Consider the following 24,636-nt stretch of genomic DNA (forward strand, 5'->3'; position numbering starts at 1 on the left):
ATACTGCATATTTGTCCAGTGTCAGTCACATACAGAACACTGCTGTATTTGTCCAGTGCCAGTCACATACAGAACACGGCCATATTTGTCCACATACAGAACACTGCCGCATTTGTCCAGATTCACTCACATACAGAACACCGCCGTATTTGTCCAGTGTCAATTGCATACAGAATACCGACGTATTTGTCCAGTGTCACTCACATACAGAATACTGTCGTATTTATCCAGTGTCACTCACATACAGAACACTGTTGTACTTGTCTAATGTCACTCACAAAGAGAATACTGCCATATTTGTCCAGTGTCACTCACATACAGAATACTGTCGTATTTGTCCAGTGTCCCGCACATACAGAATACTGTCGTACTTGTCCAGTTTCACTCACATACAGAATACTGCCGTATTTGTCCAGTGTCACTCACATACAGAATACTGTCGTATTTGTCCAGTGTCACTCACCTACAGAATACTGCCATATTTATCCAGTGTCACTCACATACAGAACACTGTTGTACTTGTCCAATGTCACTCACAAAGAGAATACTGCCATATTTGTCCAGATTCACTCACATTCAGAACACTGTTAGTCACATGCAGAACACTGCTGTATTGATCCAGTGTCACTCATATACAGAACACTGTCATATTTGTCCAGTGTCAATCACATACAGAATACTGCCGTATTTGTCCAGATTCACTCACATTCAGAACACTGTCGTATTTGTCCAGTGTCACTCACATACACAACACTGTCGTATTTGTCCAGTGTCAGTGACATACAGAATACTGCCTTGTTTTTCCAGTGTCACTCCCATACAGAACACTCCCGTATTTGTCCAGTGTCACTCACATATAGAACACAGCCGTTTTTGTCCAGTGTTAATCATATACAGGACACTGCCGTATTTGTTGAGTGTCACTCACATACAGCACATTGCCGTATTTGTTCAGTGTTAGTCACATGCAGAACACTGCTGTATTGATCCAGTGTCACTCATATACAGAACACTGTCATATTTGTCCAGTGTCAATCACATACAGAATACTTCCGTATTTGTCCAGTGTCTCGCACATACCGAATACTGTCGTAATTGTCCAGTGTCACTCACATACAGAACACTGTCGTATTTGTCCAGTGTCGCTCACTATAGAATACTGTCGTACTTGTCCAGTATCACTCACATACAGAACACTGTCGTATTTGTCCAGTGTCGCTCACTATAGAACACTGCCATATTTGTCCAGTGTCACTCACGTACAGAACACTGTCGTATTTTTCCAGTGTCGCTCACCTACAGAATACTGTCGTATTTGTCCAGTGTCGCTCACCTACAGAATACTGTCGTATTTGTCCAGTGTCACTCACATACAGAACACTGTCGTATTTGTCCAGTGTCGCTCACTATAGAACACTGCCGTATTTGTCCAGTTTCACTCACATACAGAACACTGCCGCATTTGTCCAGATTCTCTCAGATACAGAACACTGTCGTATTTGTCCAGTGTCACTCACGTACAGAACGCTGTCGTATTTTTCCAGTGTCGCTCACCTACAGAATACTGCCATATTTATCCAGTGTCAGTCACATATAGAATACTGTCGTATTTGTCCAGTGTCACTCACATACAGAACACTGTTGTACTTGTCCAGTGTCACTCACATACAGAATACTGCCGTATTTGTCCAGTGTCACTCACATACAGAATACTGATGTATTTGTCCAGTGTCACTCACATACAGAACACTGTCGTATTTTTCCAGTGTCGCTCACCTACAGAATACTGCCGTATTTATCCAGTGTCTGTCACATACAGAATACTGTCGTATTTGTCCATGTCACTCAGATACAGAACTCTGTCGTATTTGTCCAGTGTCACTCACGTACAGAACACTGTCGTATTTGTCCAGAGTCGCTCACCTACAGAATACTGTCGTATTTGTCCAGTGTCACTCACCTACAGAATACTGCCGTGTTTATCCAGTGTCTGTCACAGATAGAACACTGTCGTATTTGTCCAGTGTCACTCACATACAGAATACTGTTGTATTTGTCCAGTGTCACTCACATACAGAACACTGTTGTACTTGTCCAGTGTCACTCACATACAGAATACTGCCGTATTTGTCCAGTGTCACTCACATACAGAATACTGTTGTATTTGTCCAGTGTCACTCACATACAGAACACTGTCGTATTTGTCCAGTGTCACTCACATACAGAACACTATTGTATTTGTCCAGTGTCAATTACATACAGAACACTGCCGTATTTGTCCAGTGTCAGTCACATACAGAACACTGTCATATTTGTCCAGTGTCACTCACATACAGAACACTATTGTATTTGTCCAGTGTCACTCACATACAGAACACTGTCGTATTTGTCCAGTGTCACTCACATACAGAACACTATTGTATTTGTCCAGTGTCAATTACATACAGAACACTGTCGTATTTGTCCAGTGTCACTCACATGCAGAACACTATTGTATTTGTCCAGTGTCACTCACATACAGAACACTGCTGTATTTGTCCAGTGTCAGTCACATACAGAACACTGCCATATTTGTCCAGTGTCAATCACATACAGAATACTGATGAATTTGTGCACTGTCAGTCACATACGGAACACTGCCCTATTTGTCCAGTGTGACTCACATACAGAATACTGCCGTATTTGTCCAGTGTCACTCACATACCGAATACTGTCGTAATTGTCCAGTGTCACTCACATACAGAACACTGTCGTATTTGTCCAGTGTCGCTCACTATAGAGTACTGTCGTACTTGCCCAGTGTCACTCACATACAGAACACTGTCGTATTTGTCCAGTGTCGCTCACTTTAGAACACTGCAGTATTTGTCCAGTTTCACTCACATACAGAACACCGCCGCATTTGTCCAGATTCACTCACAAACAGAACACTGTCGTATTTGTTCAGTGTCACTCACGTACAGAACACTGTCGTATTTTTCCAGTGTCGCTCACCTACAGAATACTGCCGCATTTATCTAGTGTGAGTCACATATAGAATACTGTCATATTTGTCCAACGTCAATCCCTTACAGAACACTGCCGTATTTATCCAGTGTCAATCACATACAGAACACTGTCGTATTTGTCCAGTGTCACTCACATACAGAATACTGCCGTATTTGTCCATGTCACTCACATACAGAATACTGCCGTATTTGTCCAGTGTCACTCACATACAGAGTACTGCCGTATTTGTCCATGTCACTCACATACAGAATACTGCCGTATTTGTCCATGTCACTCACATACAGAATACTGCCGTATTTGTCCAGTGTCACTCACATACAGAATACTGTCGTATTTGTCCAGTGTCACTCACATACAGAATACTGTCGTATTTTTCCAGTGTCGCTCACTTACAGAATACTGCCATATTTATCCAGTGTCAGTCACATATAGAATACTGTCGTATTTGTCCAGTGTCACTCACATACAGAACACTGTTGTACTTGTCCAGTGTCACTCACATACAGAATACTGCCGTATTTGTCCAGTGTCACTCACATACAGAATACTGTCGTATTTTTCCAGTGTCGCTCACCTACAGAATACTGCCGTATTTATCCAGTGTCTGTCACATACAGAATACTGTCGTATTTGTCCATGTCACTCAGATACAGAACTCTGTCGTATTTGTCCAGTGTCACTCACGTACAGAACACTGTCGTATTTGTCCAGAGTCGCTCACCTACAGAATATTGTCGTATTTGTCCAGTGTCACTCACCTACAGAATACTGCCGTGTTTATCCAGTGTCTGTCACAGATAGAACACTGTCATATTTGTCCATGTCACTCAGATACAGAACTCTGTCGTATTTGTCCAGTGTCACTCACATACAGAACAATGTCGTATTTGTCCAGTGTCACTCACAACAGAACACTGTCGTATTTATCCACTGTCGCTCACATACAGAACACTGTCATATTTGTCCAGTTTCACTCATACAGAACACTGTCGTATTTGTCCAGTGTCACTCACATACAGAACACTGTCGTATATGTCCAGTGTCAGTCACATACAGAATACTGCCGTGTTTTTCCAGTGTCACTCACATACAGAACACTCCCGTATTTGTCCAGTGTCAATCACATATAGAACACTGCCGTATTTGTCGAGTGTGACTCACATACAGAACACTGTCGTATTTGTCCAGTGTCACTCACATACAGAATACTGTCGTAGTTGTCCAGTGTCAATCACATACAGAATACTGTCATATTTGTCCAGTGTTACTCACATCCAGAACACTGTTGTATTTGTCCAGTGTCACTCACATACAGAATACTGTTGTACTTGTCCAGTGTTACTCACATACAGAACACTGTCATATTTGTCGAGTGTCACTCGCATACAGAACTCTGCTGTATTTGTCCAGTGTCAGTCACATACAGAACACTGCCATATTTGTCCACATACAGAATACTGCCGCATTTGTCCAGATTCACTCAGATACAGAACACTGCCGTATTTATCCAGTGTCAATCACATACAGAATACTGCCGTATTTGTCCAGTGTCACTCACATACCGAATACTGTCGTAATTGTCCAGTGTCACTCACATACAGAACACTGTCGTATTTGTCCAGTGTCGCTCACTATAGAATACTGTCGTACTTGTCCAGTGTCACTCACATACAGAACACTGTCGTATTTTTCCAGTGTCGCTCACCTACAGAATACTGTCGTATTTGTCCAGTGTCGCTCACCTACAGAATACTGTCGTATTTGTCCAGTGTCACTCACATACAGAACACTGTCGTATTTGTCCAGTGTCGCTCACTATAGAACACTGCCGTATTTGTCCAGTTTCACTCACGTACAGAACACTGCCGCATTTGTCCAGATTCTCTCAGATACAGAACACTGTCGTATTTGTCCAGTGTCACTCACGTACAGAACACTGTCGTATTTTTCCAGTGTCGCTCACCTACAGAATACTGCCATATTTATCCAGTGTCAGTCACATATAGAATACTGTCGTATTTGTCCAGTGTCACTCACATACAGAACACTGTTGTACTTGTCCAGTGTCACTCACATACAGAATACTGCCGTATTTGTCCAGTGTCACTCACATACAGAATACTGATGTATTTGTCCAGTGTCACTCACATACAGAACACTGTCGTATTTTTCCAGTGTCGCTCACCTACAGAATACTGCCGTATTTATCAATTGTCTGTCACATACAGAATACTGTCGTATTTGTCCATGTCACTCAGATACAGAACTCTGTCGTATTTGTCCAGTGTCACTCACGTACAGAACACTGTCGTATTTGTCCAGAGTCGCTCACCTACAGAATACTGTCGTATTTGTCCAGTGTCACTCACCTACAGAATACTGCCGTGTTTATCCAGTGTCTGTCACAGATAGAACACTGTCGTATTTGTCCAGTGTCACTCACATACAGAATACTGTTGTATTTGTCCAGTGTCACTCACATACAGAACACTGTTGTACTTGTCCAGTGTCACTCACATACAGAATACTGCCGTATTTGTCCAGTGTCACTCACATACAGAATACTGTTGTATTTGTCCAGTGTCACTCACATACAGAACACTGTCGTATTTGTCCAGTGTCACTCACATACAGAACACTATTGTATTTGTCCAGTGTCAATTACATACAGAACACTGCCGTATTTGTCCAGTGTCAGTCACATACAGAACACTGTCATATTTGTCCAGTGTCACTCACATACAGAACACTATTGTATTTGTCCAGTGTCACTCACATACAGAACACTGTCGTATTTGTCCAGTGTCACTCACATACAGAACACTATTGTATTTGTCCAGTGTCAATTACATACAGAACACTGTCGTATTTGTCCAGTGTCACTCACATGCAGAACACTATTGTATTTGTCCAGTGTCAATTACATACAGAACACTGCTGTATTTGTCCAGTGTCAGTCACATACAGAACACTGCCATATTTGTCCAGTGTCAATCACATACAGAATACTGATGAATTTGTGCACTGTCAGTCACATACGGAACACTGCCCTATTTGTCCAGTGTGACTCACATACAGAATACTGCCGTATTTGTCCAGTGTCACTCACATACCGAATACTGTCGTAATTGTCCAGTGTCACTCACATACAGAACACTGTCGTATTTGTCCAGTGTCGCTCACTATAGAGTACTGTCGTACTTGCCCAGTGTCACTCACATACAGAACACTGTCGTATTTGTCCAGTGTCGCTCACTTTAGAACACTGCAGTATTTGTCCAGTTTCACTCACATACAGAACACCGCCGCATTTGTCCAGATTCACTCACAAACAGAACACTGTCGTATTTGTTCAGTGTCACTCACGTACAGAACACTGTCGTATTTTTCCAGTGTCGCTCACCTACAGAATACTGCCGCATTTATCTAGTGTGAGTCACATATAGAATACTGTCATATTTGTCCAACGTCAATCCCTTACAGAACACTGCCGTATTTATCCAGTGTCAATCACATACAGAACACTGTCGTATTTGTCCAGTGTCACTCACATACAGAATACTGCCGTATTTGTCCATGTCACTCACATACAGAATACTGCCGTATTTGTCCAGTGTCACTCACATACAGAGTACTGCCGTATTTGTCCATGTCACTCACATACAGAATACTGCCGTATTTGTCCATGTCACTCACATACAGAATACTGCCGTATTTGTCCAGTGTCACTCACATACAGAATACTGTCGTATTTGTCCAGTGTCACTCACATACAGAATACTGTCGTATTTTTCCAGTGTCGCTCACTTACAGAATACTGCCATATTTATCCAGTGTCAGTCACATATAGAATACTGTCGTATTTGTCCAGTGTCACTCACATACAGAACACTGTTGTACTTGTCCAGTGTCACTCACATACAGAATACTGCCGTATTTGTCCAGTGTCACTCACATACAGAATACTGTCGTATTTTTCCAGTGTCGCTCACCTACAGAATACTGCCGTATTTATCCAGTGTCTGTCACATACAGAATACTGTCGTATTTGTCCATGTCACTCAGATACAGAACTCTGTCGTATTTGTCCAGTGTCACTCACGTACAGAACACTGTCGTATTTGTCCAGAGTCGCTCACCTACAGAATACTGTCGTATTTGTCCAGTGTCACTCACCTACAGAATACTGCCGTGTTTATCCAGTGTCTGTCACAGATAGAACACTGTCATATTTGTCCATGTCACTCAGATACAGAACTCTGTCGTATTTGTCCAGTGTCACTCACATACAGAACTCTGTCGTATTTGTCCAGTGTCACTCACATACAGAACACTGTCGTATTTGTCCAGTGTCACTCACAACAGAACACTGTCGTATTTATCCAGTGTCGCTCACATACAGAACACTGTCATATTTGTCCAGTTTCACTCATACAGAACACTGTCGTATTTGTCCAGTGTCACTCACATACAGAACACTGTCGTATATGTCCAGTGTCAGTCACATACAGAATACTGCCGTGTTTTTCCAGTGTCACTCACATACAGAACACTCCCGTATTTGTCCAGTGTCAATCACATATAGAACACTGCCGTATTTGTCGAGTGTCACTCACATACAGAACACTGTCGTATTTGTCCAGTGTCACTCACATACAGAATACTGTCGTAGTTGTCCAGTGTCAATCACATACAGAATACTGTCATATTTGTCCAGTGTTACTCACATCCAGAACACTGTTGTATTTGTCCAGTGTCACTCACATACAGAATACTGTTGTACTTGTCCAGTGTTACTCACATACAGAACTCTGCTGTATTTGTCCAGTGTCAGTCACATACAGAACACTGCCATATTTGTCCACATACAGAATACTGCCGCATTTGTCCAGATTCACTCAGATACAGAACACTGCCGTATTTATCCAGTGTCAATCACATACAGAATACTGCCGTATTTGTCCAGTGTCACTCACATACAGAATACTGTCGTATTTGTCCAGTGTCACTCACATACAGAATACTGCCGTATTTTTCCAGTGTCACTCACATACAGAACACTGTCGTATTTGTCCAGTGTCACTCACATACAGAACACTGTCGTATTTGTCCAGTGTCACTCACATACAGAACACTGCCGTATTTGTCCAGTGTCACTCACATACAGAACACTGTCATATTTGTCCAGTGTCACTCACATACAGAACACTGTCGTATTTGTCCAGTGTCACTCACATACAGAATACTGTCATATTTGTCCAGTGTCACTCACATACAGAACACTGTCGTATATGTCCAGTGTCAGTCACATACAGAATACTGCCGTGTTTTTCCAGTGTCACTCACATACAGAACACGCCCGTATTTGTCCAGTGTCACTCACATATAGAATACTGCCGTATTTGTCCAGTGTCACTCACATACAGAATACTGCCGTATTTGTCCAGTGTCACTCACATACAGAATACTGTCGTATTTGTCCAGTGTCACTCTCATACAGAACACTGTCGTATTTGTCCAGTGTCACTCACATACAGAATACTGTCGTATTTGTCCAGTGTCACTCACATACGGAACACTGTCGTATATGTCCAGTGTCAGTCACATACAGAATTCTGCCGTGTTTTTCCAGTGTCACTCACATACAGAGCACTCCCGTATTTGTCCAGTCTCACTCACATAAGGAACACTGCCCTATTTGTCCAGTGTTAATCATATGCAGAATACTGTTGTACTTCTCCAGTGTCAATCACATACAGAATACTGACGAATTTGTCCACTGTCTGTCACATACAGTACACTGCCCTATTTGTCCAGTGTCACTCACATACAGAATACTGTCGTATTTGTCCAGTGTCTCTCACATACAGAATACTGTTGTACTTCTCCAGTGTCAATCACATACAGAACACTGTTGTATTTGTCCAGTGTCAATTACATACAGAACACTGCTGTATTTGTCCACATACAGAATACTGCCGCATTTGTCCAGATTCACTCAGATACAGAACACTGCCCTATTTGTCCAGTGTCACTCACATACCGAATACTGTCGTAATTGTCCAGTGTCACTCACATACAGAACACTGTCGTATTTGTCAAGTGTCGCTCACATATAGAATACTGTCGTATTTGTCCAGTGTCACTCACAACAGAACACTGTCGTATTTATCCAGTGTCGCTCACATACAGAACACTGTCATATTTGTCCAGTTTCACTCATACAGAACACTGTCGTATTTGTCCAGTGTCACTCACATACAGAACACTGTCGTATATGTCCAGTGTCAGTCACATACAGAATACTGCCGTGTTTTTCCAGTGTCACTCACATACAGAACACTCCCGTATTTGTCCAGTGTCAATCACATATAGAACACTGCCGTATTTGTCGAGTGTCACTCACATACAGAACACTGTCGTATTTGTCCAGTGTCACTCACATACAGAATACTGTCGTAGTTGTCCAGTGTCAATCACATACAGAATACTGTCATATTTGTCCAGTGTTACTCACATCCAGAACACTGTTGTATTTGTCCAGTGTCACTCACATACAGAATACTGTTGTACTTGTCCAGTGTTACTCACATACAGAACACTGTCATATTTGTCGAGTGTCACTCGCATACAGAATACTGTTGTACTTCTCCAGTGTCAATCACATACAGAATACTGTCCTATTTGTCCAGTGTCACTCACATACAGAACACTGCCGTATTTTACCAGTGTCCGTCACATACAGAACTCTGCTGTATTTGTCCAGTGTCAGTCACATACAGAACACTGCCATATTTGTCCACATACAGAATACTGCCGCATTTGTCCAGATTCACTCAGATACAGAACACTGCCGTATTTATCCAGTGTCAATCACATACAGAATACTGCCGTATTTGTCCAGTGTCACTCACATACCGAATACTGTCGTAATTGTCCAGTGTCACTCACATACCGAATACTGTCGTATTTGTCCAGTGTCACTCACATACAGAATACTGCCGTATTTTTCCAGTGTCACTCACATACAGAACACTGTCGTATTTGTCCAGTGTCACTCACATACAGAACACTGTCGTATTTGTCCAGTGTCACTCACATACAGAACACTGCCGTATTTGTCCAGTGTCACTCACATACAGAACACTGTCATATTTGTCCAGTGTCACTCACATACAGAACACTGTCGTATTTGTCCAGTGTCACTCACATACAGAATACTGTCATATTTGTCCAGTGTCACTCACATACAGAACACTGTCGTATATGTCCAGTGTCAGTCACATACAGAATACTGCCGTGTTTTTCCAGTGTCACTCACATACAGAACACTCCCGTATTTGTCCAGTGTCACTCACATATAGAATACTGCCGTATTTGTCCAGTGTCACTCACATACAGAATACTGCCGTATTTGTCCAGTGTCACTCACATACAGAATACTGTCGTATTTGTCCAGTGTCACTCTCATACAGAACACTGTCGTATTTGTCCAGTGTCACTCACATACAGAATACTGTCGTATTTGTCCAGTGTCACTCACATACAGAACACTGTCGTATATGTCCAGTGTCAGTCACATACAGAATTCTGCCGTGTTTTTCCATGTCACTCACATACAGAGCACTCCCGTATTTGTCCAGTCTCACTCACATAAGGAACACTGCCCTATTTGTCCAGTGTTAATCATATGCAGAATACTGTTGTACTTCTCCAGTGTCAATCACATACAGAATACTGACGAATTTGTCCACTGTCTGTCACATACAGTACACTGCCCTATTTGTCCAGTGTCACTCACATACAGAATACTGTCGTATTTGTCCAGTGTCTCTCACATACAGAATACTGTTGTACTTCTCCAGTGTCAATCACATACAGAACACTGTTGTATTTGTCCAGTGTCAATTACATACAGAACACTGCTGTATTTGTCCACATACAGAATATTGCCGCATTTTTCCAGATTCACTCAGATACAGAACACTGCCCTATTTGTCCAGTGTCACTCACATACCGAATACTGTCGTAATTGTCCAGTGTCACTCACAAACAGAACACTGTCGTATTTGTCAAGTGTCGCTCACATATAGAATACTGTCGTACTTGTCCAGTGTCACTCACATATAGAATACTGTCGTAATTGTCCAGTGTCACTCACATACAGAATACTGCCGTATTTGTCCAGTGTCACTCACATACAGAATACTGTCGTATTTGTCCTGTGTCACTCCCATACAGAATACTGTTGTATTTGTCCAGTGTCACTCACATACAGAACACTGTCGTATTTGTCCAGTGTCACTCACATACAGAACATTATTGTATTTGTCCAGTGTCAATTACATACAGAACACTGCCGTATTTGTCCAGTGTCAGTCACATACAGAACACTGTCATATTTGTCCAGTGTCACTCACATACAGAACACTATTGTATTTGTCCAGTGTCACTCACATACAGAACACTGTCGTATTTGTCCAGTGCCACTCACATACAGAACACTATTGTATTTGTCCAGTGTCAATTACATACAGAACACTGTCGTATTTGTCCAGTGTCACTCACATGCAGAACACTATTGTATTTGTCCAGTGTCAATTACATACAGAACACTGCTGTATTTGTCCAGTGTCAGTCACATACAGAACACTGCCATATTTGTCCAGTGTCAATCACATACAGAATACTGATGAATTTGTGCACTGTCAGTCACATACGGAACACTGCCCTATTTGTCCAGTGTCACTCACATACAGAACACTGTCGTATTTGTCAAGTGGCGCTCACATATAGAATACTGTCGTACTTGTCCAGTGTCACTCACATATAGAATACTGTCGTAATTGTCCAGTGTCACTCACATACAGAATACTGCCGTATTTGTCCAGTGTCACTCACATACAGAATACTGTCGTATTTGTCCTGTGTCACTCCCATACAGAATACTGTTGTATTTGTCCAGTGTCACTCACATACAGAACACTGTCGTATTTGTCCAGTGTCACTCACATACAGAACATTATTGTATTTGTCCAGTGTCAATTACATACAGAACACTGCCGTATTTGTCCAGTGTCAGTCACATACAGAACACTGTCATATTTGTCCAGTGTCACTCACATACAGAACACTATTGTATTTGTCCAGTGTCACTCACATACAGAACACTGTCGTATTTGTCCAGTGTCACTCACATACAGAACACTATTGTATTTGTCCAGTGTCAATTACATACAGAACACTGTCGTATTTGTCCAGTGTCACTCACATGCAGAACACTATTGTATTTGTCCAGTGTCAATTACATACAGAACACTGCTGTATTTGCCCAGTGTCAGTCACATACAGAACACTGCCATATTTGTCCACTGTCAATCACATACAGAATACTGATGAATTTGTGCACTGTCAGTCACATACGGAACACTGCCCTATTTGTCCAGTGTGACTCACATACAGAATACTGCCGTATTTGTCCAGTGTCACTCACATACCGAATACTGTCGTAATTGTCCAGTGTCACTCACATACAGAACACTGTCGTATTTGTCCAGTGTCGCTCACTATAGAATACTGTCGTACTTGTCCAGTGTCACTCACATACAGAACACTGTCGTATTTGTCCAGTGTCGCTCACTTTAGAACACTGCCGTATTTGTCCAGTTTCACTCACACACAGAACACTGCCGCATTTGTCCAGATTCACTCACAAACAGAACACTGTCGTATTTGTCCAGTATCACTCACGTACAGAACACTGTCGTATTTTTCCAGTGTCGCTCACCTACAGAATACTGCCGCATTTATCCAGTGTCAGTCACATATAGAATACTGTCATATTTGTCCAACGTCAATCCCCTTCAGAATACTGCCGTATTTGTCCAGTGTCACTCACATACAGAGTACTGCCGTATTTGTCCATGTCACTCACATACAGAATACTGCCATATTTGTCCATGTCACTCCCATACAGAATACTGCCGTATTTGTCCAGTGTCACTCACATACAGAATACTGTCATATTTGTCCAGTGTCACTCACATACAGAATACTGTCATATTTGTCCAGTGTCACTCACATACAGAATACTGTCATATTTGTCCAGTGTCACTCACATACAGAACACTGTCGTATATGTCCAGTGTCACTCACATACAGAATACTGCCGTGTTTTTCCAGTGTCACTCACATACAGAACACTCCCGTATTTGTCCAATGTCACTCACATATAGAATACTGCCGTATTTGTCCAGTGTCACTCACATACAGAATACTGCCGTATTTGTCCAGTGTCACTCACATACAGAATACTGTCGTATTTGTCCAGTGTCACTCTCATACAGAACACTGTCGTATTTGTCCAGTGTCACTCACCTACAGAATACTGTCGTATTTGTCCAGTGTCTCTCACATACAGAATACTGTTGTACTTCTCCAGTGTCAATCACATACAGAACACTGTTGTATTTGTCCAGTGTCAATTACATACAGAACACTGCTGTATTTGTCCACATACAGAATACTGCCGCATTTGTCCAGATTCACTCAGATACAGAACACTGCCGTATTTGTCCAGTGTCAATCACATACAGAATACTGATGAATTTGTGCACTGTCAGTCACATACGGAACACTGCCCTATTTGTCCAGTGTCACTCACATACCGAATACTGTCGTAATTGTCCAGTGTCACTCACATACAGAACACTGTCGTATTTGTCAAGTGTCGCTCACATATAGAATACTGTCGTACTTGTCCAGTGTCAATTACATACAGAACACTGTCGTATTTGTCCAGTGTCACTCACATGCAGAACACTATTGTATTTGTCCAGTGTCAATTACATACAGAACACTGCTGTATTTGCCCAGTGTCAGTCACATACAGAACACTGCCATATTTGTCCACTGTCAATCACATACAGAATACTGATGAATTTGTGCACTGTCAGTCACATACGGAACACTGCCCTATTTGTCCAGTGTGACTCACATACAGAATACTGCCGTATTTGTCCAGTGTCACTCACATACCGAATACTGTCGTAATTGTCCAGTGTCACTCACATACAGAACACTGTCGTATTTGTCCAGTGTCGCTCACTATAGAATACTGTCGTACTTGTCCAGTGTCACTCACATACAGAACACTGTCGTATTTGTCCAGTGTCGCCCACTTTAGAACACTGCCGTATTTGTCCAGTTTCACTCACACACAGAACACTGCCGCATTTGTCCAGATTCACTCACAAACAGAACACTGTCGTATTTGTCCAGTATCACTCACGTACAGAACACTGTCGTATTTTTCCAGTGTCGCTCACCTACAGAATACTGCCGCATTTATCCAGTGTCAGTCACATATAGAATACTGTCATATTTGTCCAACGTCAATCCCCTTCAGAATACTGCCGTATTTGTCCAGTGTCACTCACATACAGAGTACTGCCGTATTTGTCCATGTCACTCACATACAGAATACTGCCATATTTGTCCATGTCACTCCCATACAGAATACTGCCGTATTTGTCCAGTGTCACTCACATACAGAATACTGTCATATTTGTCCAGTGTCACTCACATACAGAATACTGTCATATTTGTCCAGTGTCACTCACATACAGAATACTGTCATATTTGTCCAGTGTCACTCACATACAGAACACTGTCGTATATGTCCAGTGTCACTCACATACAGAATACTGCCGTGTTTTTCCAGTGTCACTCACATACAGAACACTCCCGTATTTGTCCAATGTCACTCACATATAGAATACTGCCGTATTTGTCCAGTGTCACTCACATACAGAATACTGCCGTATTTGTCCAGTGTCACTCACATACAGAATACTGTCGTATTTGTCCAGTGTCACTCTCATACAGAACACTGTCGTATTTGTCCAGTGTCACTCACCTACAGAATACTGTCGTATTTGTCCAGTGTCTCTCACATACAGAATACTGTTGTACTTCTCCAGTGTCAATCACATACAGAACACTGTTGTATTTGTCCAGTGTCAATTACATACAGAACACTGCTGTATTTGTCCACATACAGAATACTGCCGCATTTGTCCAGATTCACTCAGATACAGAACACTGCCGTATTTGTCCAGTGTCAATCACATACAGAATACTGATGAATTTGTGCACTGTCAGTCACATACGGAACACTGCCCTATTTGTCCAGTGTCACTCACATACCGAATACTGTCGTAATTGTCCAGTGTCACTCACATACAGAACACTGTCGTATTTGTCAAGTGTCGCTCACATATAGAATACTGTCGTACTTGTCCAGTGTCACTCACATATAGAATACTGTCGTAATTGTCCAGTGTCACTCACATACAGAATACTGCCGTATTTGTCCAGTGTCACTCACATACAGAATACTGTCGTATTTGTCCTGTGTCACTCCCATACAGAATACTGTTGTATTTGTCCAGTGTCACTCACATACAGAACACTGTTGTATTTGTCCAGTGTCACTCACATACAGAACATTATTGTATTTGTCCAGTGTCAATTACATACAGAACACTGCCGTATTTGTCCAGTGTCAGTCACATACAGAACACTGTCATATTTGTCCAGTGTCACTCACATACAGAACACTATTGTATTTGTCCAGTGTCACTCACATACAGAACACTGTCGTATTTGTCCAGTGTCACTCACATACAGAACACTATTGTATTTGTCCAGTGTCAATTACATACAGAACACTGTCGTATTTGTCCAGTGTCACTCACATGCAGAACACTATTGTATTTGTCCAGTGTCAATTACATACAGAACACTGCTGTATTTGTCCAGTGTCAGTCACATACAGAACACTGCCATATTTGTCCAGTGTCAATCACATACAGAATACTGATGAATTTGTGCACTGTCAGTCACATACGGAACACTGCCCTATTTGTCCAGTGTGACTCACATACAGAATACTGCCGTATTTGTCCAGTGTCACTCACATACCGAATACTGTCGTAATTGTCCAGTGTCACTCACATACAGAACACTGTCGTATTTGTCCAGTGTCGCTCACTATAGAATACTGTCGTACTTGTCCAGTGTCATTCACATACAGAACACTGTCGTATTTGTCCAGTGTCGCTCACTTTAGAACACTGCCGTATTTGTCCAGTTTCACTCACATACAGAACACTGCCGCATTTGTCCAGATTCACTCACAAACAGAACACTGTCGTATTTGTCCAGTGTCACTCACGTACAGAACAATGTCGTATTTTTCCAGTGTCGCTCACCTACAGAATACTGCCGCATTTATCCAGTGTCAGTCACATATAGAATACTGTCATATTTGTCCAACGTCAATCCCCTACAGAACACTGCCGTATTTATCCAGTGTCAATCACATACAGAACACTGTCGTATTTGTCCATGTCACTCACATACAGAATACTGCCGTATTTGTCCAGTGTCACTCACATACAGAGTACTGCCGTATTTGTCCATGTCACTCACATACAGAATACTGCCGTATTTGTCCATGTCACTCACATACAGAATACTGCCATATTTGTCCAGTGTCACTCACATACAGAACACTGTTGTATTTGTCCAGTGTCACTCACATACAGAACATTATTGTATTTGTCCAGTGTCAATTACATACAGAACACTGCCGTATTTGTCCAGTGTCAGTCACATACAGAACACTGTCATATTTGTCCAGTGTCACTCACATACAGAACACTATTGTATTTGTCCAGTGTCACTCACATACAGAACACTGTCGTATTTGTCCAGTGTCACTCACATACAGAACACTATTGTATTTGTCCAGTGTCAATTACATACAGAACACTGTCGTATTTGTCCAGTGTCACTCACATGCAGAACACTATTGTATTTGTCCAGTGTCAATTACATACAGAACACTGCTGTATTTGTCCAGTGTCAGTCACATACAGAACACTGCCATATTTGTCCAGTGTCAATCACATACAGAATACTGATGAATTTGTGCACTGTCAGTCACATACGGAACACTGCCCTATTTGTCCAGTGTGACTCACATACAGAATACTGCCGTATTTGTCCAGTGTCACTCACATACCGAATACTGTCGTAATTGTCCAGTGTCACTCACATACAGAACACTGTCGTATTTGTCCAGTGTCGCTCACTATAGAATACTGTCGTACTTGTCCAGTGTCATTCACATACAGAACACTGTCGTATTTGTCCAGTGTCGCTCACTTTAGAACACTGCCGTATTTGTCCAGTTTCACTCACATACAGAACACTGCCGCAATTGTCCAGATTCACTCACAAACAGAACACTGTCGTATTTGTCCAGTGTCACTCACGTACAGAACAATGTCGTATTTTTCCAGTGTCGCTCACCTACAGAATACTGCCGCATTTATCCAGTGTCAGTCACATATAGAATACTGTCATATTTGTCCAACGTCAATCCCCTACAGAACACTGCCGTATTTATCCAGTGTCAATCACATACAGAACACTGTCGTATTTGTCCATGTCACTCACATACAGAATACTGCCGTATTTGTCCAGTGTCACTCACATACAGAGTACTGCCGTATTTGTCCATGTCACTCACATACAGAATACTGCCGTATTTGTCCATGTCACTCACATACAGAATACTGCCGTATTTGTCCAGTGTCACTCACATACAGAATACTGTCGTATTTGTCCAGTGTCACTCACATACAGAATACTGTCGTATTTGTCCAGTGTCACTCACATACAGAATACTGCCGTATTTTTCCAGTGTCACTCACATACAGAACACTGTCGTATTTGTCCAGTGTCACTCACATACAGAACACTGTCGTATTTGTCCAGTGTCACTCACATACAGAATACTGCCGTATTTGTCCAGTGTCACTCACATACAGAATACTGTCGTATTTGTCCAGTGTCACTCTCATACAGAACACTGTCGTATTTGTCCAGTGTCACTCACATACAGAATACTGTCGTATTTGTCCAGTGTCACTCACATACAGAACACTGTCGTATATGTCCAGTGTCAGTCACATACAGAATTCTGCCGTGTTTTTCCAGTGTCACTCACATACAGAGCACTCCCGTATTTGTCCAGTCTCACTCACATAAGGAACACTGCCCTATTTGTCCAGTGTTAATCACATGCAGAATACTGTTGTACTTCTCCAGTGTCAATCACATACAGAATACTGACGAATTTGTCCACTGTCTGTCACATACAGTACACTGCCCTATTTGTCCAGTGTCACTCACATACAGAATACTGTCGTATTTGTCCAGTGTCTCTCACATACAGAATACTGTTGTACTTCTCCAGTGTCAATCACATACAGAACACTGTTGTATTTGTCCAGTGTCAATTACATACAGAACACTGCTGTATTTGTCCACATACAGAATACTGCCGCATTTGTCCAGGTTCACTCAGATACAGAACACTGCCGTATTTGTCCAGTGTCAATCACATACAGAATACTGATGAATTTGTGCACTGTCAGTCACATACGGAACACTGCCCTATTTGTCCAGTGTCACTCACATACAGAACACTGTCGTATTTGTCAAGTGTCGCTCACATATAGAATACTGTCGTACTTGTCCAGTGTCACTCACATATAGAATACTGTCGTAATTGTCCAGTGTCACTCACATACAGAATACTGCCGTATTTGTCCAGTGTCACTCACATACAGAATACTGTCGTATTTGTCCTGTGTCACTCCCATACAGAATACTGTTGTATTTGTCCAGTGTCACTCACATACAGAACACTGTCGTATTTGTCCAGTGTCACTCACATACAGAACATTATTGTATTTGTCCAGTGTCAATTACATACAGAACACTGCCGTATTTGTCCAGTGTCAGTCACATACAGAACACTGTCATATTTGTCCAGTGTCACTCACATACAGAACACTATTGTATTTGTCCAGTGTCACTCACATACAGAACACTGTCGTATTTGTCCAGTGTCACTCACATACAGAACACTATTGTATTTGTCCAGTGTCAATTACATACAGAACACTGTCGTATTTGTCCAGTGTCACTCACATGCAGAACACTATTGTATTTGTCCAGTGTCAATTACATACAGAACACTGCTGTATTTGCCCAGTGTCAGTCACATACAGAACACTGCCATATTTGTCCAGTGTCAATCACATACAGAATACTGATGAATTTGTGCACTGTCAGTCACATACGAAACACTGCCCTATTTGTCCAGTGTGACTCACATACAGAATACTGCCGTATTTGTCCAGTGTCACTCACATACCGAATACTGTCGTAATTGTCCAGTGTCACTCACATACAGAACACTGTCGTATTTGTCCAGTGTCGCTCACTATAGAATACTGTCGTACTTGTCCAGTGTCACTCACATACAGAACACTATCGTATTTGTCCAGTGTCGCTCACTTTAGAAAACTGCCGTATTTGTCCAGTTTCACTCACATACAGAACACTGTCGTATTTGTCCAGTGTCACTCACGTACAGAACACTGTCGTATTTTTCCAGTGTCGCTCACCTACAGAATACTGCCGCATTTATCCAGTGTCAGTCACATATAGAATACTGTCATATTTGTCCAACGTCAATCCCCTTCAGAACACTGCCGTATTTATCCAGTGTCAATCACATACAGAACACTGTCGTATTTGTCCAGTGTCACTCACATACAGAATACTGCCGTATTTGTCCATGTCACTCACATACAGAATACTGCCGTATTTGTCCAGTGTCACTCACATACAGAGTACTGCCGTATTTGTCCATGTCACTCACATACAGAATACTGCCATATTTGTCCATGTCACTCCCATACAGAATACTGCCGTATTTGTCCAGTGTCACTCACATACAGAATACTGTCATATTTGTCCAGTGTCACTCACATACAGAATACTGTCATATTTGTCCAGTGTCACTCACATACAGAACACTGTCGTATATGTCCAGTGTCAGTCACATACAGAATACTGCTGTGTTTTTCCAGTGTCACTCACATACAGAACACTCCCGTATTTGTCCAGTGTCACTCACATATAGAATACTGCCGTATTTGTCCAGTGTCACTCACATACAGAATACTGCCGTATTTGTCCAGTGTCACTCACATACAGAATACTGTCGTATTTGTCCAGTGTCACTCTCATACAGAACACTGTCGTATTTGTCCAGTGTCACTCACATACAGAATACTGTCGTATTTGTCCAGTGTCTCTCACATACAGAATACTGTTGTACTTCTCCAGTGTCAATCACATACAGAACACTGTTGTATTTGTCCAGTGTCAATTACATACAGAACACTGCTGTATTTGTCCACATACAGAATACTGCCGCATTTGTCCAGATTCACTCAGATACAGAACACTGCCGTATTTGTCCAGTGTCAATCACATACAGAATACTGATGAATTTGTGCACTGTCAGTCACATACGGAACACTGCCCTATTTGTCCAGTGTCACTCACATACCGAATACTGTCGTAATTGTCCAGTGTCACTCACATACAGAACACTGTCGTATTTGTCAAGTGTCGCTCACATATAGAATACTGTCGTACTTGTCCAGTGTCACTCACATATAGAATACTGTCGTAATTGTCCAGTGTCACTCACATACAGAATACTGCCGTATTTGTCCAGTGTCACTCACATACAGAATACTGTCATATTTGTCCTGTGTCACTCCCATACAGAATTCTGTTGTATTTGTCCAGTGTCACTCACATACAGAACGCTGTCGTATTTGTCCAGTGTCACTCACATACAGAACATTATTGTATTTGTCCAGTGTCAATTACATACAGAACACTGCCGTATTTGTCCAGTGTCAGTCACATACAGAACACTGTCATATTTGTCCAGTGTCACTCACATACAGAACACTATTGTATTTGTCCAGTGTCACTCACATACAGAAAACTGTCGTATTTGTCCAGTGTCACTCACATACAGAACACTATTGTATTTGTCCAGTGTCAATTACATACAGAACACTGTCGTATTTGTCCAGTGTCACTCACATGCAGAACACTATTGTATTTGTCCAGTGTCAATTACATACGGAACACTGCTGTATTTGTCCAGTGTCAGTCACATACAGAACACTGCCATATTTGTCCAGTGTCAATCACATACAGAATACTGATGAATTTGTGCACTGTCAGTCACATACGGAACACTGCCCTATTTGTCCAGTGTGACTCACATACAGAATACTGCCGTATTTGTCCAGTGTCACTCACATACCGAATACTGTCGTAATTGTCCAGTGTCACTCACATACAGAACACTGTCGTATTTGTCCAGTGTCGCTCACTATAGAATACTGTCGTACTTGTCCAGTGTCACTCACATACAGAACACTGTCATATTTGTCCAGTGTCACTCACATACAGAACACTATTGTATTTGTCCAGTGTCACTCACATACAGAAAACTGCCGTATTTGTCCAGATTCACTCACAAACAGAACACTGTCGTATTTGTCCAGTGTCACTCACGTACAGAACACTGTCGTATTTTTCCAGTGTCGCTCACCTACAGAATACTGCCGCATTTTTCCAGTGTCAGTCACATATAGAATACTGTCATATTTGTCCAACGTCAATCCCCTTCAGAACACTGCCGTATTTATCCAGTGTCAATCACATACAGAACACTGTCGTATTTGTCCAGTGTCACTCACATACAGAATACTGCCGTATTTGTCCATGTCACTCACATACAGAATACTGCCGTATTTGTCCAGTGTCACTCACAGAGTACTGCCGTATTTGTCCATGTCACTCACATACAGAATACTGCCATATTTGTCCATGTCACTCCCATACAGAATACTGCCGTATTTGTCCAGTGTCACTCACATACAGAATACTGTCATATTTGTCCAGTGTCACTCACATACAGAATACTGTCATATTTGTCCAGTGTCACTCACATACAGAACACTGTCGTATATGTCCAGTGTCAATCACATACAGAATACTGCCGTGTTTTTCCAGTGTCACTCACATACAGAACACTCCCGTATTTGTCCAGTGTCACTCACATATAGAATACTGCCGTATTTGTCCAGTGTCACTCACATACAGAATACTGCCGTATTTGTCCAGTGTCACTCACATACAGAATACTGTCGTATTTGTCCAGTGTCACTCTCATACAGAACACTGTCGTATTTGTCCAGTGTCACTCACATACAGAATACTGTCGTATTTGTCCAGTGTCACTCACATACAGAACACTGTCGTATATGTCCAGTGTCAGTCACATACAGAATACTGCTGTGTTTTTCCAGTGTCACTCACATACAGAACACTCCCGTATTTGTCCAGTCTCACTCACATAAGGAACACTGCCCTATTTGTCCAGTGTTAATCACATGCAGAATACTGTTGTACTTCTCCAGTGTCAATCACATACAGAATACTGACGAATTTGTCCACTGTCTGTCACATACAGTACACTGCCCTATTTGTCCAGTGTCACTCACATACAGAATCCTGTCGTATTTGTCCAGTGTCTCTCACATACAGAATACTGTTGTACTTCTCCAGTGTCAATCACATACAGAACACTGTTGTATTTGTCCAGTGTCAATTACATACAGAACACTGCTGTATTTGTCCACATACAGAATACTGCCGCATTTGTCCAGATTCACTCAGATACAGAACACTGCCGTATTTGTCCAGTGTCAATCACATACAGAATACTGATGAATTTGTGCACTGTCAGTCACATACGGAACACTGCCCTATTTGTCCAGTGTCACTCACATACCGAATACTGTCGTAATTGTCCAGTGTCACTCACATACAGAACACTGTCGTATTTGTCAAGTGTCGCTCACATATAGAATACTGTCGTACTTGTCCAGTGTCACTCACATACAGAATACTGCCGTATTTGTCCAGTGTCACTCACATACAGAATACTGTTGTATTTGTCCTGTGTCACTCCCATACAGAATACTTTCGTATTTGTCCAGTGTCCCTCACATACAGAATACTGTCGTATTTGTCCAGTGTCACTCACATACAGAATACTGTCGTATTTTTCCAGTGTCAGTCATTTCAGCGGAGGCTCCTGAGAGATTTTATCTGTTTACTGCTTCCTTCCTGCAGGATGATATGGCACAAGAGCGAGACATGCAAGTGTCAGTAACTGGCAAATTGAGAAAGCACTTTAATCCAGTGTCAAAGCAGAGCAACAGTACTGCGGGTGTCAGTGTTATAATGGTGAGTCGGACTATACAAAAATAAATCTCATGCCAATCAAGCAAACATTCCAACCAAAACATTCACGTTTCAACAGTGTTACTAACTAATCTTTTCTCCGTGACCATCCCCCCAAGCAGTGTCTTGATTAAAGGCCACCAATGGATGCCCCATCATGCTGCACCTCCCACTGTTCAGATGCAATTCGATGCCTGTGATTTCCCATACTTGAGTCCATTAGGGGGACTAATTATGTGTTCTTAATGCAATAACTGCTTCTAGAGTGGTATTCACACTGGGTCAACTCTAAAAAAAACATCCTTAAAAGGAGAAAATATCCAGCTGGAGGAACACATGAAAAGTAAATTACTTTTTTTGGGGGGAAAGAAAATTCTGTCCTTTTTATCTCTATTTTTTAATTGCCTTTACTTCCCTTCCCCAGTAGCTTTTTGTTTCCATTTTTAAAATCTTCCCTGTTTTTCACCATCCTCCTGCTTTCTTTTCACTCCCTGGCTCTCCTTCACCCTCCTCTCCTTCTCTCTCTCTTTCTCATTCTGCATGTTCAGCCCTCCCTGCTGTTCTCCTTCGAAGGTCTTCTAGAAGGATATGCAAATTGGTTTTGATGAATTAGGGTGGTAGACGGCTCGTGTGGATCATAAACACCAGCACAGAATAGTCGGGCCTCTTTCTGTGCTGCAAATTCTGTGCAATTCACTTTGCTATATATCCCGCCCCCCCCTCCTCATCATTCTCTGCCTTCCCTCCCCCATCCTCTTCTCTCTCTCCATGTCCTCCTCCTCCGTCTTTCTCCTACCTCTCCCTCCATTCCCCCCCACCCCAACCATCCCCGCTTCCTCCCTTGAAGGAAGCGGATTGTAAAGTTGGGCAAGGTTTAAAAATGGTGACAATCTAATCCTGTCAGCTTTCCGCCTGGCAGTTTAAGTTAAAATTACTTCTCAAGATTTCAGGAACAGAAATGGGGAAATGTACAGAGCTGCAACAGCCACAGGCTAGTGGGTGCTGGGCTACATGTGGCTAGTGGACCATATTCCAAATACAAAATAGTTGAACATATTCCACTAGAGTTAAAAGACTGTTGTTTAGACATATCCATATCCATTTTCTGTATATAACTATCAATGTATGAAACAACTGCATTTTAGATTAAAAAAAAAGATCTGTTTTAATCTGTTTGATCCTGGGCTCAGCCTCACCATAGAATGATATTTCACCCCTGGGATGGAAATGTGATATATTTTGCTACCATTTTGATTCCTAAATGGGTTTTTTAAAAATATACAAAATAAAGAGTAACTTTTTGACTTTGTGTTGTCGGGGACAGGACTCACCCACTGGCAATGTGAGTCTGAAATTAGG

General features: G+C 41.9%; 1 protein-coding gene across 2 annotated transcripts in view; it reads left to right on the forward strand.

The window, feature by feature from the left end:
- Nucleotides 1-24,636, forward strand: part of dclk2a (doublecortin-like kinase 2a) — a 670,049-nt gene that overhangs the window by 630,927 nt on the left and 14,486 nt on the right. For both annotated transcript variants that reach the window (XM_041199370.1, XM_041199378.1), the window contains one exon: nt 23,167-23,280. In XM_041199370.1, the coding sequence (XP_041055304.1) occupies nt 23,167-23,280 (114 nt within the window). The remainder of the gene's footprint in view (nt 1-23,166; nt 23,281-24,636) is intronic.

This window comes from Carcharodon carcharias, chromosome 1, assembly GCF_017639515.1.
Source record: "Carcharodon carcharias isolate sCarCar2 chromosome 1, sCarCar2.pri, whole genome shotgun sequence".
Lineage (NCBI taxonomy): Eukaryota > Metazoa > Chordata > Chondrichthyes > Lamniformes > Lamnidae > Carcharodon > Carcharodon carcharias.